The sequence below is a fragment of the Tiliqua scincoides genome, chromosome 10, assembly GCF_035046505.1.
Source record: "Tiliqua scincoides isolate rTilSci1 chromosome 10, rTilSci1.hap2, whole genome shotgun sequence".
In the NCBI taxonomy this organism is placed as follows: Eukaryota; Metazoa; Chordata; class Lepidosauria; order Squamata; family Scincidae; genus Tiliqua; species Tiliqua scincoides.
This window is the reverse complement of record NC_089830.1, coordinates 837,704-851,495: the sequence shown is the minus strand read 5'-3', so window position 1 is coordinate 851,495 and position 13,792 is coordinate 837,704. Positions and strand designations below refer to the sequence as shown.

The window sequence follows — 13,792 nt, the reverse complement described above, 5'->3', positions numbered from 1 at the left end:
GAGTATTTTAAACCCACATGAGAGCCATTTACGGTGCTCCAGAGAGTCGTTTTTACATGAGTGGAGTTTCACCAGGGGACAGGGTTTGCCCGTTTGGAGGAAGATTACTCTGTCTGTGGTGACCTTCTGCAAGAGACATTTGCTACCTATGTTGGTGTTAGTTAACCTGTTGCCCCACTTTTTTTTTCCTTTATTGAACTGTGAAATGATGCTCCTTTGCCATCCCCAGTCATCCTGGGAGCCTCTGCCTCATCCTTTTTTCTCCCTCAAAACCCAAACCACAATCCACTTTTGTGGCCAGCAGGTCTGTGTTTCAAAACGCAGTCAGCAAAAGCATTCTGGAACATACACATTTTATTTAAGAACTTCCATAAGACATCTGGGCAAGGCCTGCGCAATTCCAGGCTGCAGCTGCTTTAAGATCTCTCCCCCCCAGGAGGAGCCTCGCTGGGACTCTGTTTCACCGGTGATGTTGCAGACTCAGCAAGGCTTGTCCGAGCCAGAAGGAAGTGGGGCCACCTTGTTGCATCATCCCCTGCATCCCCAGCAGAATGTGGGACTGGACTGGTCTTCTGGAGCCTGTCAGCAACTGCAAACTTTAGAAACTGTATAACCATAAAAAAAAAACAACAACAAGGAAGACACACACAGTTTGTTTTGGCTCCCAAACTTCAAAGCCATAGAGCAGCACTTCTCAAACTGTGGGTCACAGCCTAAGACCAGGTGAGTTGTGCCGACCTGCCTGCCCTTGCCTCCATTTGGCTTCAAATTGGAGCCAAACAAACACAACCAGTGGCCACGTCTGGGCTGCAACTCACCTCTGGAGGCTACTCTTACATCACACCAGGCCCGGAACAGCCTCTGCGGGCCTCAGGAACTCCCCTGGAAGTGATTTCCAGGTCACTTATGGTTTCATGAACACAACTTCAGGTTGTGTTTGGGGTGATTCTGAGGCTTGCAGGGACCTCTGGAGGTGGGTCACAATGCCAGCACCAGATGTCGAGGTGGTTTGCTGCTTCGACAAGTTCGAGAACTGCTGCCATAGTGGATTGAAGAGGAAGGGGGAATGTTGTTTTTTAATGGTGCTGGAAGGGGCAGGGTGGTTATGGGAGAGGAAAACGATTTTCTAAGGCAAAGGGTACTCAAATAAACACTTGTGTGCTGATGTGTTTAAATTGTTCCTTATTGATGCTGATACGACTTCTCTGGCAGCAGGGAGACAGATGCACAGGCTTCTCAAGGGGAAGCTGAGGCCCATCATGGCAGCCTGTCCAGGGGGGACAGATTCACTGCAGTCTGAGATCAATGTGAAGAGCTTTTCCTCCAGCCCATGGATGGCCCTATTGACCAAAGCATCCCCCGGCACTGAAGTCAGATGCTAGAGAAGAGGTTGTCAACCGATCTGACAGCTTCCTTGCACCTCTGCCCCATACACTCCAAACCTCCTCTCCAAAGAGGAGATCAGGAAGAGGTGTGTGAGCACTAATCACTGGGCCCTGCTTCTCCGTTGGCCTGGGGTTCTTCGGCTTCCTTCCCTGAAAGTTACCTTGCTGTGTGGCAGTAGTTTAATTCTGGGTGCAACCTCTTCGTCTTCCACAGTCTCTGCAGTTTTCTGGAGAAAAGGGGGAGAGAAAAACATTGGAAAAACACAGGACAAACACATGTTAAGATTCCACACGCCTTTGGAGAAGCTTATCTAGTTCTTGTGGGCTGACAGCAAAGCAGTTGTAGAAGGAATCCCTACATGATCAAAACAAATCAGGCTGAGGTGAGAAAAGACTGATAAGATTTATTGTCAGAGTGCCCAGCTAGAGCTTCCTGGATTAGGGAGGCCTGACCCAGAACCACTGATTCTTGGACCTTTTAAGCATCTCAGTGAAGCAAAGAGCCCAAATCAGGTGTTACTCAGCTCCAGCGTACACTTCAGCCTGGCCGTCCCGTGCAAGAGGAAATGCTTTCAGACAGCCTTGGGGTTTCAAGCTAAGAGTTTTGTTCACTAGAACAACAGTTTTGTGAGTTTGCCAGCCTGCAAGCTGAATGTGCTGATTTCAGGCAAGACAAAGGTTAGACTGTTCCAGGCCACAGAAGAAGTCCAATGCCTTGTTATTGGAACATTAATCATACTTGGTTATTCTTGAGGATCTCCCTCGTCGTCCCCCTTTGGTAATATGAAATGTTACCACTCATTTGTCTAGCTCTAATTCTTCATAAACTTCGTTGCCGAATGCATGGGCTCAAGTCACATGTTTTTCACTTAGTTGAGGGGGGATTTCTTCTGTCTCCTACATGGTCTTCTGTCACCACTTAAGTACAAAGCTGGCTGCTTTTCAGACCTGCCCTCTCTCTTAAAACGCAAAGCCCAGCACTGGGCTTGACCTACAGAAGTGTGTCCTGCTCAGGTCCTGCTGCTTTGACGGCTGAGTCCAAAGCATGAAAGCAACATCAAAAGGCAGCACGAAATGAACAGATTCCAGTGGCTTTCTGAAGTTATTGACAAGAAGCCAAAACAGATTGGAACCTCCTGGGACACCAAGTCTAAATTCTTCCAGCCAAAGTGGCATTTAAGCAGGCCTTTCAGCACCCACGGGATATCGATCATCTCTCTTGTGACAGAGTGCCAATGTACAAAATTGGGCTGGAAGACTTAGGAGAAGCCCATGTGCCCTCCACCCCCAGTACCTGATCAATGGGCAAATCCACCTGCGTGTCCTCATCTTCCCCTACTTCCTGAGCTCCCTGCATCTCTCTCCTCGCCCCTTTGGTTCTGTAAACACTTCCTTCTGAAAAAAATAAATAAAAGAGAGCATCCTGAGTGGAGAGCCTTGTGCTTACCAGATCACCCTGGCTGGAGAAAAGAGGGTTATTCCAGACTAGACAGGGAGCCATGGCCCAGCTGCATCGGCCTCTGGCCTGGGCGCCTTCACCCATTTGGGGATGGGTGGCTGGAAAACTCAAACTGAGAATGGGGAGCACTGCTTCAGTTCAAGAAATAGATGTTGCTGAGTACACCAGTCCAGAGAGGAAGCCGTTCTAGCGAGCAGCAGCAAGAACAACCAGTACACACAAGCAAGAACAACGGCACCTACACGGGTGGGCCCTCCTTATCCACAGATTTGGGACCAATGGATTTGTCTTACTGTGGGTCCTGTCCCACGTCTGGAGGGTTACACCGAACCACCCAGACAAGACCAGCTGTGTCTGAGGCATGGGGAGGAAAAACCAGAAGTGCCTCTCAGAGCCTCTGGAAGGCCTTCTGAGGCACGCAGCCTCTGCATGTCTCTGAACACTTCCGAATGAGACCGGAAGGCGCGTTGATGGCCCCCACCTGTGGATTCCGTTATCAGGGGGTTTTGGTATCCGCAGGGGGTCCTGGAACAGATCCCCCATGGATACCAAGGGCCAGCCTGTACACAGAAGCCCTACAGCTCCATCAGATGCATGAAGGAGAAGGGAACAGAAGAGGAAGGGCCTGGTGGAACAGGAGGTGGAACAGAGAGGTTCTTTTCCCTGAAGCAACCCATCAAGCCCTGCTGGGAACAGCAGCAGCGGCAGGGAAGAAAGGTTTCAGAGAAAGAATACTCTGCTCACAGTTCGCAAGCATGCACGTCTCTGCTGGCTATACAAGTTCTGGCCTTTGGAAGAGGGAATCCTGGAGCTATTCCTTTGCATGGGTGTGTGAGACCTCCTGGCAGGGGGGTTCCAGGTGGCTGGTCAGAGCTTATGGCGAGAAGTTGGCATGCTTAGAGAATTGGGAGGGGGGAGAGAGAGAGAGGAGGAAGCCAGGCAGAGAGACACCTCCACAGATCAGAGAGGGGCTGGGGCACTTAGCCTTTCTGGACAGTACACTGCCACTGGCGTGCTGTCTGTCAATGGTTTGATACCTATTTTAAACTGCAGAGAAGAGAAGAGAAGAGTGGTGGGCTAGAGTGCACCCTCCTTTCCTCCACACTTCCTCTTCTGTTCAGTGCCTTTCAACTTCCAGGAGTTGAAGGTGGAGGAGCACTGATGGCTGGCATGCAGCTAGGCAAGGGGGAGGCTGCATTTGGCCTACCGCCTTGGATTTCAGGCAGTTTGGGACCGGGCTGGTTGAACCTTTGTCTTCTCTAGGAAGGCAATGACCAAGTGAAGGCAACCCAGAGCGGCTTGACTGGTACAACAAGAACGGAGATTGCTAGAATTCACCCTCCCCAGCTTCCTTTTGAAAGCCAGACAGGAAACATCTTGGCAATGGATTCTCACCTTGGCAATGGATCAAGCCAAGCCTGCTCAACAGAAGGCCTCCTAGGCACTGTGCAGCCCACCAGGCATAGACTCTTCTGCTCATTTTGATACTTTCTATACTGCAGTCATGAGAAATCGGAGCAAGTATTTCTACCTTCATCAGCACCCTGGTGTGAGCTTGGGTTCACTGGCCCAACCTGGACTGGTCTGGCATGAAACATGGATTTCCCCTCATCTCTGTGTGGATGTTTCCCAGCAGGTTTGGGCCGCGCTGGTGGAGAAGTTGGTCTGTTCTCTTTCTCTGCAGTTCCTGTGGATTGCACTCTCCGACGGTCCACCTGGAAGGTCCATGCGAGAAAAAACTCATAAAGGCTGACTCCTGGGCAGTTTGGGGCCAATTTCATCATTCCCAGCACAACGCTAGCTGCACAAGCAACGTCACAGGTTGAGTGGAGATCGTGACAATCTCAGCTGCAACAAAGTTTGACACAGGAGAGGTCGCAGGTGAAGGCTCTGTGCTTCTGGCTCATACATTAAATTGATGAGACAGGTAGGATCTTTGCACGAACAGAGATGCTTGGCGCAGATGCAGAGACCTGGCTGACCTCTCCGCTCCCCACACTCCCTCGGGACCAGTTCCACCGGCTATTCTGGCGACTCTGTTCCACTTTTGAAGGGGGGTCCCTGGCAGTGGGTGGGTGTCATGTTGGGCTTTCCTGTCTTTGAATGACTTTAAACAGTTTTGTTTTTACGGATTTTGTTCTTGTTTTTGTGTTGTTTTCATTTTGGTTGTGAGCCACCTTGGGTTAGCCCAGAAGTGGGGCAAACATGTTTCAAAAACAAAAATAACTTTCAAACCAATCCTGGGTCTGTTTCTACACAAACATTGTTGAGATGGAAGACTCACCACCAGGTGATTTTTTGACACTTGATATTCAACCGGTGAGATGGTCTGGGAATTGGTTCCCACACAGTGAAATGACTGGCTGGATTAGGGGTGTCAAACATGAGGCCCGTGGGCTGAATGTGGCCCCCGAAGGAACTTTTCCCACCCCAGCTTGATGATTGGGCTCTCTCATATCTTGAAAATACGGTCAAGTTTTGCATATTTTCTGCCATTTGCAGCGAATGGTTTTCTACCTGCTTATTTATGGCCATCATCTGCTTAGTGATGTCGCTTCTGGCCCTTAGCAAGTGCCATGAATGCGAACTTCAGCCCTCTGCATGAAACGAGTCTGACATCCTGGGCTAGATGGCTGGACCATAACCATGAACAAAATGGGTAAAAGACAGCTTTAGATACTGACCCCCTTTGGTCAACATGAAAGATGCTTCTGGATGCTTGCAGAGAGCAGTGGCGTAGCTCAGGAGGAGCAGGGGGTCGCGCTTCTTGAGGGGGGTCTTGGAGGCCTTCTGAGGCCCAGGGAGTTGGCTGTCACTGGCCTGTCTGCTTACTCAGGATGAAGAGGTCAGCATCCCAGGCAGCTCTGATCACAGGCAGATCACAAAGGCCTGGCTGCTTACATATTTTCAAACCTCTCCCTGCAATCATATTTTCAATCCTTTCCCTTGCCCAACATTTTGCGGCCCGTTCTGTGTCTGTCCAACTCCTGTTTTCTGGAAACGAAAGAACAGCGTGGAAAGAAAAGAACTTTGGCTGTAGAAAGGGGACATGTAGAGGTTTCGGGGGGGGGGGGTGTTAACAGTGTTTGTGCCCCCAGGTGCCAGATTCCTTAGCTATGCCCTGGCAGAGAGAGGAGTACATGTAAACCCATTAGGCAGCTGCTCTTTCCCTTACCCTTGGAAGTGGTTCAAGGAGCAGCGAGTCACTGGCGCCATCCTGGGAAGCCAGCCGAACCTTTCCAAACTGAGAACAGCACAAGAAAAGCTCTGTAAAGATTGGGAATGAGCTGCATTCCTTGGCAACTGAGCCGTTCAAAATTTAAGCACCTCTACATATTGGTCACTGTGGCTGCATCTGCTGACACTTTACCACCGATATCACCTGAAGGAAAAGGCAGGTGTACACGGTTTCCCCGTCTCATACTTTGTTTTTTGGGTTCATGGCACAAAAAGGGTGGAGACTTCCCTTATAAATAATAATTATTAAGGTTCATCAAGGAGAAAGGAGCCCAGGCCCAAGCCACAGGGATGAGCATAATCTTGAGTCAGTGTTCGGTGAAGAAAGGAACCGTGAACCAACTACCTACCCCTTGACCGTAGTTCTGCCTTCTCTTTATTGGGAGGTTCCTGCAAGGAAAGAACCAGCAAATTCACAGCATCCTCCCATGACTGGACACAGGTAACAGATAAAAGGTCTGGGCAAGCTCCAGTAATTCTGCACCCATCCCTCTTTCCTCCAAGGAACTATTTTGAAGAAAGGACTGAGACAGAAGTGCTGCAAACACAGCCACCACGGAGGAGCTGGTGTGCCCTGCTTGCGAGCCTTCTAAGCGAGACCCCAGGAGGCAGCCTTCTCTGATGCCCTCTGCCTGCCTACCGCAATAGCCGCTGCGTGGTCTTCTTGGGCACCAGCAGTTCAAAGTAAGGCAAGCTCCTGTACTTCTCCAGGCCAACCGCCACATAGTAGTGGCCGCTCACCAGATCCTCGCCACTGGAGACGATTTCGCCATTCAGCTTACAGAGTCTTGCAAGGACAAAAGCAAGAAGAAAGAAAGGTTCAGTGCCGGGACTAAGTTCCGCCTTTGGAACCCAACCGTAGATCTGAAATAAGCCTGGTCAATGGCCCTTGTATTAAAAGGACTACAATAGAGACTCTTCTTTCCTCAGTCCCTAAAAACTGGGTGTGGGTGTCGAGCTGGCTTTTGAACTTAAAACCATAAAAATGGTGTCATAAGTACACATAAATGTAGACATGAAGGCGGCTGAGGGGGGACATGATTGAGACGTACAACATTTTAGATGGTGTGGAGAGAGGGATGTTCTTCTCCCTCTCACACAACACCACAACCAGGGGACATCCATTCAGACTGAGTATTGGGAGAGTTAGAGCAGACAAAATAAAATATTTTTTTTACCCAGTGTGTAGTTAGTCTGTGGAACCCCTTGCCACAGGATATGGTGATGGTGTCTGGCCTGGACACCTTTAAAAGGCGACTGGATGGATTTCTAGAAGAAAAGCCCTTCATAGGTTACAAGCTGTGATGGGTATGTGCAGCCACCTAATTTGAGAAGGAGGCTGTCTCTGAATGCCAGAAGCAAGGGAGTGGATGCAGGGTGTCTTGTGTGCTCCCTGAGGCATCTGTGAGATGTAGGAAGCTGGACCTGACCTAGCGGGGCTCGTCTTATGTTCATTGTGAACGGAAGCAGGCATCAGCCTGCCCCCCTCTTTCTTTCTGAATCCCTAGGGTAGGTCCAGGGCATCCGGAGAGGTGGGAGGGCCGGCAGAAGCAGGCACTGCCTGAGTCCATTAGCTTAGCTGGCCTCATCAATGGGGCTGGCTGTCCACCCTACGACTTCATCTATGTTCACTTTACTGTCAGAGAAACACTCTGTGTCCTCCGTGTGGCTGGCAGGCCTCCACCTATTGATGCCAAGGAGTGCCCTAAAACCAAAATCACAAGGAGGCCAACAAGGAAAGTGGGTGAAGCTTATGCCAGGGACTCACTTTCTGACAGCTCCGTTGCGCAAGTTGGCCTTCTCTGACAGCAGGCGAAGGACGGTGCTCCACTCCTGCAGGAGGCTCTTGGTGAGGACCAGGCGGAACGCAGGGCTCAGCAAGTCCCCGTTGCGGAACACACTTCGGAGAAGAAGCAAAAAGCAGGGCACAGAAGGGGTCTGGCAACGTTCACCAAGCCCCGAATGTTTATCTGAGTTCCACAGGCAGGCCGAGCTGCGCAGCAGAGGTTCTCAAACTTTTAGCAGCGGGACCCGCTTTTTAGAATGAGAATCTGTCAGGACCCTCCATTAGTGATGTCATGACCAGAAGTGTCATCATCAAGCAGGAACATTTTTAACAATCCTCAGCTGCAATTCTACCCACACTTACCCAGGAGTAAGTCCCATTTACTTTCATTGTTAAAAGCATATACACAGTAGCCTGTTCAAAGTACAGAGCTGTAACATTTCCCCAAGTGCAGTATCAAGTCTAATATATTAAAAATAAAATATTGAAATGAATGGGGACCCACCTGAAAATGGCTTGCGACCCACAGTTTGAGAAACACTGCATGTACAGTATTCTTCCTGGGATTATTGCACTGTGCTTTGCAGACATTCCAAGGGGAAAAGAGCAGAGCCAGATGGTGCAGGGCAGTCGTTTTTCAAATGCCTAACTTTAGGGAGCATCTGTGCAGAGAAACATCTGCCCGAATGCAATATCGATGCACCACAGAGGATTCTGGGGCAGCTCCTCAACCGCATGTGCCAATGTGGTGAGAGGCCTCATCTGCAGCCCTGCAGGGAACAAGAGGTGCTGCTGGCCAGCTACTGACCTGCCAGTACTGACCAATCTCCTCATTAACTCTGAAGAACCCCAGAGTTCCCTGCAGTGCTGTGTGAAATCCACTTATACAGCTGAAAGTGATGGATTTGGACCAATAAGACTTGGGTTCAAAAGCCCACTTGGCAAAGAAGCCAATCTGGGTGGCCTCTGGCTCTTTGTTCTCCCACACGAACCTGTCCAAGCTGTGAGATTTGGATCCAGAGGCTGAGTTGTCTGTCCTACCAAGACTCAGTGGGCAGATATGTGAGGCAGGGCTTTTTAGGTGATGGCATCAAACCTTTGGAATATCCTCCCTGGGGAAGTCCAGCAGAGGCCCCTTCTTTTTGAGGGTTAGGGTTTTTGTCCCTGCCTTTTTGTTCAGGCAAGAATTCCATGCCTAATGATCTACTGTGTTAAGACTCTTTTGGTTTGATGCTCATTGACTCATTGTCTCAACAGCAATTTTAAGATTGTGCTTTTATCTGTTTCATTGATATATTGGTAAGCAACTTCAGGTGCAAATCTTTGTGAAAAAGTGGAGTATACCTTTGGTAAACAAATATAATAATAAGCATAGGTTCTCCTCCGTCCCTAATATGTGGGGCTCACACTCATTTGTCCAGAGTTCCAAAAAGAAACGTTCAAAGGAAAGCAGAGTCACTCACTGTATGAAGAAAGGCACGTTCACCTGCCTCGTCCATCGCTCCAGAACACTTGCCCTTCGGGAAATAACTGGATGCTTCTAGAGGCCAGAAACATGAAAGCTCCTATTAGGAAATCTTTATCTATGTGTTTGGCATTTTACAGAAGTGTGGATGAGAGGAGAGGTCCCTCCCCGTCATTCTGCTACCTTAGGCAACTGCCTCAGCCTCATAGATGGGCCGGCCCTGAGCAAGATCACATAGGGAAGAAAAGAAGATCCAAGGGATGGCCGTGGGCAAACTCAAACCTAGCCACAAGGATGGCTGGGAGAATGTATGTACCCAAGAGCAGTATTCTTTAAACTTTTTTGTGCCACAACCCCAATAAATAAATAATGAGACAGGGGACCCACCGCTGATCCCGTCCCAGGATCCAATCCACCCAGTTTTGATAAGGCAGTGCCGTGATTGGATTGGATCCAAGCCCCCTCTTGCACAGGCTTTGAAAGGTTGCCATGACCTCCCCAAATGAGGCTTTGGGACGCCTTTGGGGTCGTAACCCACAGGTTGAAGAACACTACCCTAGAGAAACACAGATGTCTCTCCAAACTCAGATGCTGAATCTGATCAGCTAATCCTACATTAAAGGAGTCAGGCCCACCCCCCCCCCCCAGTCAGAAGCAATGCACCACCACACCCTTGACAGCCTCGTTCCTCCCCTGGATGCTTCTTCCCTAATGCATTTGCGCTGCTAGGACAGAGGCTGTGAGAAGTACCTCTTCACAATGGCTGGTGGAGGCCAGGCATATGAAGAGTGTTGCCAGGGCTGCAAAGCCTCTACATAACACAGCAGGTCACAAAAGATCTGCTTTCTACTGCCCACAGCAGGATGAAAGCAGAGTCCCCCAGCCACCTCGAGGGCACTCACCTGCAGGCCCTCTGTGTTCTTGTGTCCATGGAATGGCTTCATTCCAGGGTTCAGATAGCTGGAGAGAAGAAATGACAGTGAAAGGCATGTGGGGTCTGGTCGGCTGGGCTGGGAGCTAATTCCCAGTTCAGCCAGACTTCTTGAAGCAGGGCTCTTCCTCTCTCCAAGACAGAACTGGTGATAGCATTTCTCTGACCGCTTGCTGCGTCATGGCATGGATAACCCACTGGAGTGATGAAAAACCACCATTTAAGTGTGACTGGGAGCACAAGCCTATCAGCTTGTCAATTTCACAACCCACCAACAATCAGGTCATGACCCACTGGTGGGTCACAACCCAGTTTGGGAAACACTGTCCTAGAGTGGGGTTTCTATGTATGTTGCCCCTTAATGATCCCTTTGACAGCATGTATTATTGAGTACCTTACCAATAACTCAATGAGAGGCCAGTTTTTATCTTTGGGGGGGGCTTGCCTAAGGCCTGCTGGTGAGGGCAGCTCAAGGACAAGATTCAAAGTGGACCTTCTGGGCTCATAGCAAGCATCTCAGCCACTCCACTCTACCAGCACTTAGAAATTGCATTAGTTTCACATTAATGGGACACTATAGCATCATTAATTTGGCCGGAGGTTGACCATCAGTCTTTTCACTGCTCCTTTAGCAGACCTCAGTACCTACCAGAAGATCAGATGTATTTTCAGTGGGCTTTGGAATAAGATATGCCCCAAAGTCTCCTAACTTCACGTCTCTTGCTGCTCTGATCTCCAGACCCACAAATGCAGAGACTCCCAAGAGGGAAAGCATGTGCTGAGAAGTGCTTGGGGGTTGACATCATCGGCCCACTTGAGTCACAATCCAAGTTTGCCCCTATAGCCACAGACCTACATCCATAGCGGTTGTGACCTCCCAGTCAGTGATGTTGGGCAAGACCCCTGCCCCCTCACTCTCTTCCCAGGCAGGGAGCGCCACGTGGCATGGGGAGGGGGAAGCACATGGCAGTAGCCAGGTCCCAGGATGTGTGCAGAAGTAGGGCAGATGCCACTGACAACTCTTTTTGTTCACATATTAACATAAGCAACTTGGCTGTGGGGCCCCAAGCACTTTTCCAGAGCCACCCACACTGTCTCCATTGCCTCCTTGCTCCTCTGCACACAATCACCCTGAAGATGCCAGGCACATTCTTCTGGTCCCCCCACCCCCACCCGTGTAGCACCTGGACTCTACAGGTGCACTGAAGCCCCCATCCCACCGACCACCCATAGCCGAGGAAGTGGGGCTCTGGCTCCTTGGGCTAATTTGGGAAACCCCCTCTCTTTCTTTTCCGCCGCTCCACCTCTTTCCTCCCTCTGTGTCTTCAAGCCCTCTCCTCCAATGTTGCAGCTAAAGCATCTGACACCTGGGGCACAAACATTTTTAACACCCCCCCCCAGCTGCCTCCCTGAGCTCAGGCCATTTTTTTCAGCTCAGTACCACTCTCAGGTATACTAACTTTTCCCCCCTGAAAATATTAACCAAAGGATGCACATGCCGTTGACCTGTCAACACTTCTAGACAGAGGTGGGAGATTTTTGCAGATTTTGGTGTTTTCCAAAGTTAGAAGTGCAGAAAGCGATTTTATGTGTTTTTATTCAAAACTCACATTGTAATTCTAAATTATATTTGCTTTAAAAGTGTACGAGGCAGGTGATATAGGTGATATAGTGTAGCAAACGCAGCCAATCTTTACCCAGGCATCCCACCCCCCCAAACAAATAATTAAAATCCAAATAAGACAGTTTTATTCTTTTGCAGATTTGGGGTGTGTTTTGTTTACAAAAATGAGAAGTGCCGAAATTGGTGTTATGTGTTTTTATTTCCTTATCGCCATTTTCTCCCACTTTATAGATAATCCGGTAAGAATAAATTTCCAATTAAAGCTCTGAATGTGTTCAAACACAATATTTAAACTGCATTAAGTGAGATTTTTTTTTCCTATTCAAATAGTTCAAATGCTTTTGACTACTGGAAAAGCTTTTGAGATTGTGATAAAGCACATAAAAATTCAAATGGCGCGCATTTTTTGGTCTTGCTTACTCAATTCAAGCCAAATATGACCAATCCAATCCCAACTGATTTAGAGCATCGGCCGGTTTCCTGGAAACCGTTCTAGAAATGCAAACATGTCCAGAGAACCCGTGTCTTCATTGTCCCGCCAAGCTTTTACTTACTCAATCCTCCTGAACCGCTCAAAGCCGGCAGCAACGTATTGACCCCCATTCTGCAGCTCTCCCAAGCCAGTGACCTGATGACCCTGCCTGGGAGTGTAGATGCTCCTGACTGCCACAGGGGCTTGGACAGTGCTGGTCACCTCGTTCAGGAAGGCCTCAAAGGTGAGGAGTCGGCGCGAGCTCACCACAAACTTCCTGCCATGGAAGAAGGGGTCCCCGTTGCGATAGAGGACCACATTCTTTGCAGGAGGAGCCAAGGTGACCGTTCCACAGCTCATGTTGCCCTGCCGCAGCGGGCACCAGACTGCCCCTTCAAGGAACACCCTTGGCAAAGGCTGGGAGGAAAATGCCCAGGGACCTTTGCTGCCACCACTGAGCCACACACTCTTCCTGTCCGATCTGGGTTCTCTGTGCTCAGCTCTCTGCCAAGAGCAACTCTGGCTGTTTCCATAGCGGCAAGCTCAGCAGGGGAGGGCGTTGCCCAGTTGGGCCAAGAGACCGAGGCTCATTTCAACACAGAGAGCCACCTCCTTCCACTTGCCAAACAGGAACCTTTTTTCAGCTGAAACGTCAGTGATGCAGTAGTCGGTTGGGACACACAGAAGCTCACCTTGACACAGCCAGCCACAACCACGTACCACTAAAACTGGACAACAGAAAAATGAACTGCTCTTAAGACAGAAAACTTTGTTTCTTGGTTGCAGCATTTTCTGCTCTTCACTTATTCCTGCTCTTAAACTTGTTGCCCGTTTCATCCCAAACTCTTGGAGTTGGTTGCCATAGGTTGAGACAGGGCTTCCCAAACTTTTTAGCACCAGGACCACTTTTTAAAATGACATTCTTTTGGTGTGATATTCATACCTAGCTTTAGGTACTTAAAAAATTCACTTTATCAGAGCTCAAGTCTGTTTATATCCTTGTTACTATGGTGGGGGGATGGACCACCTTCTGGAGTGTTTTAGCTTCACCTTTATCAGATCGGCACAATTCTGGTGGCGTTGAGTACTTCTCAGCCTGCCTTTCAAAGTGAACTGAGATATGGTTGCCTACTCACAAGTAAATACACACCTGTGGCTCAGTTTCACTTTCTAGAGGGCTTGGTACATTTTTCTTGTCAGCTATCGGCTTGTCAGTTTCACAACCCTCTCACAATCAGATCATGACCCAGCAGGCTGGGAAGTCCTGAACCACAGTTTGGGAAACTCTAGTTTCAGACAAAAGTCCAACACTGAAAGATGGGAGGATGGAGGGGCGACAGCACCAGCCTGTGATGTTGATGGGTCCCTTGCTCCGAGTTCTCATCCCACCCACCTCCCAAGTGAGCAACTCAGCTACAAATTAACTCCAACTT

General features: G+C 49.3%; 1 protein-coding gene across 1 annotated transcript; it reads right to left on the bottom strand.

The window, feature by feature from the left end:
* Nucleotides 1-405: 405 nt before the first annotated feature.
* DCDC2B (doublecortin domain containing 2B) lies at nt 406-12,719 on the bottom strand. The gene is made up of 11 exons (XM_066638710.1): nt 12,442-12,719; nt 10,235-10,436; nt 9,331-9,407; nt 7,850-7,981; nt 6,722-6,868; nt 6,432-6,471; nt 6,020-6,088; nt 4,376-4,559; nt 2,680-2,780; nt 1,547-1,612; nt 406-605 (listed from the first exon to the last, which is right to left on the bottom strand). Exons 1-11 carry the CDS (start codon nt 12,717-12,719, stop codon nt 417-419), a joined length of 1,485 nt encoding a protein of 494 aa, XP_066494807.1. The 3' UTR covers nt 406-416.
* Nucleotides 12,720-13,792: the final 1,073 nt, after the last annotated feature.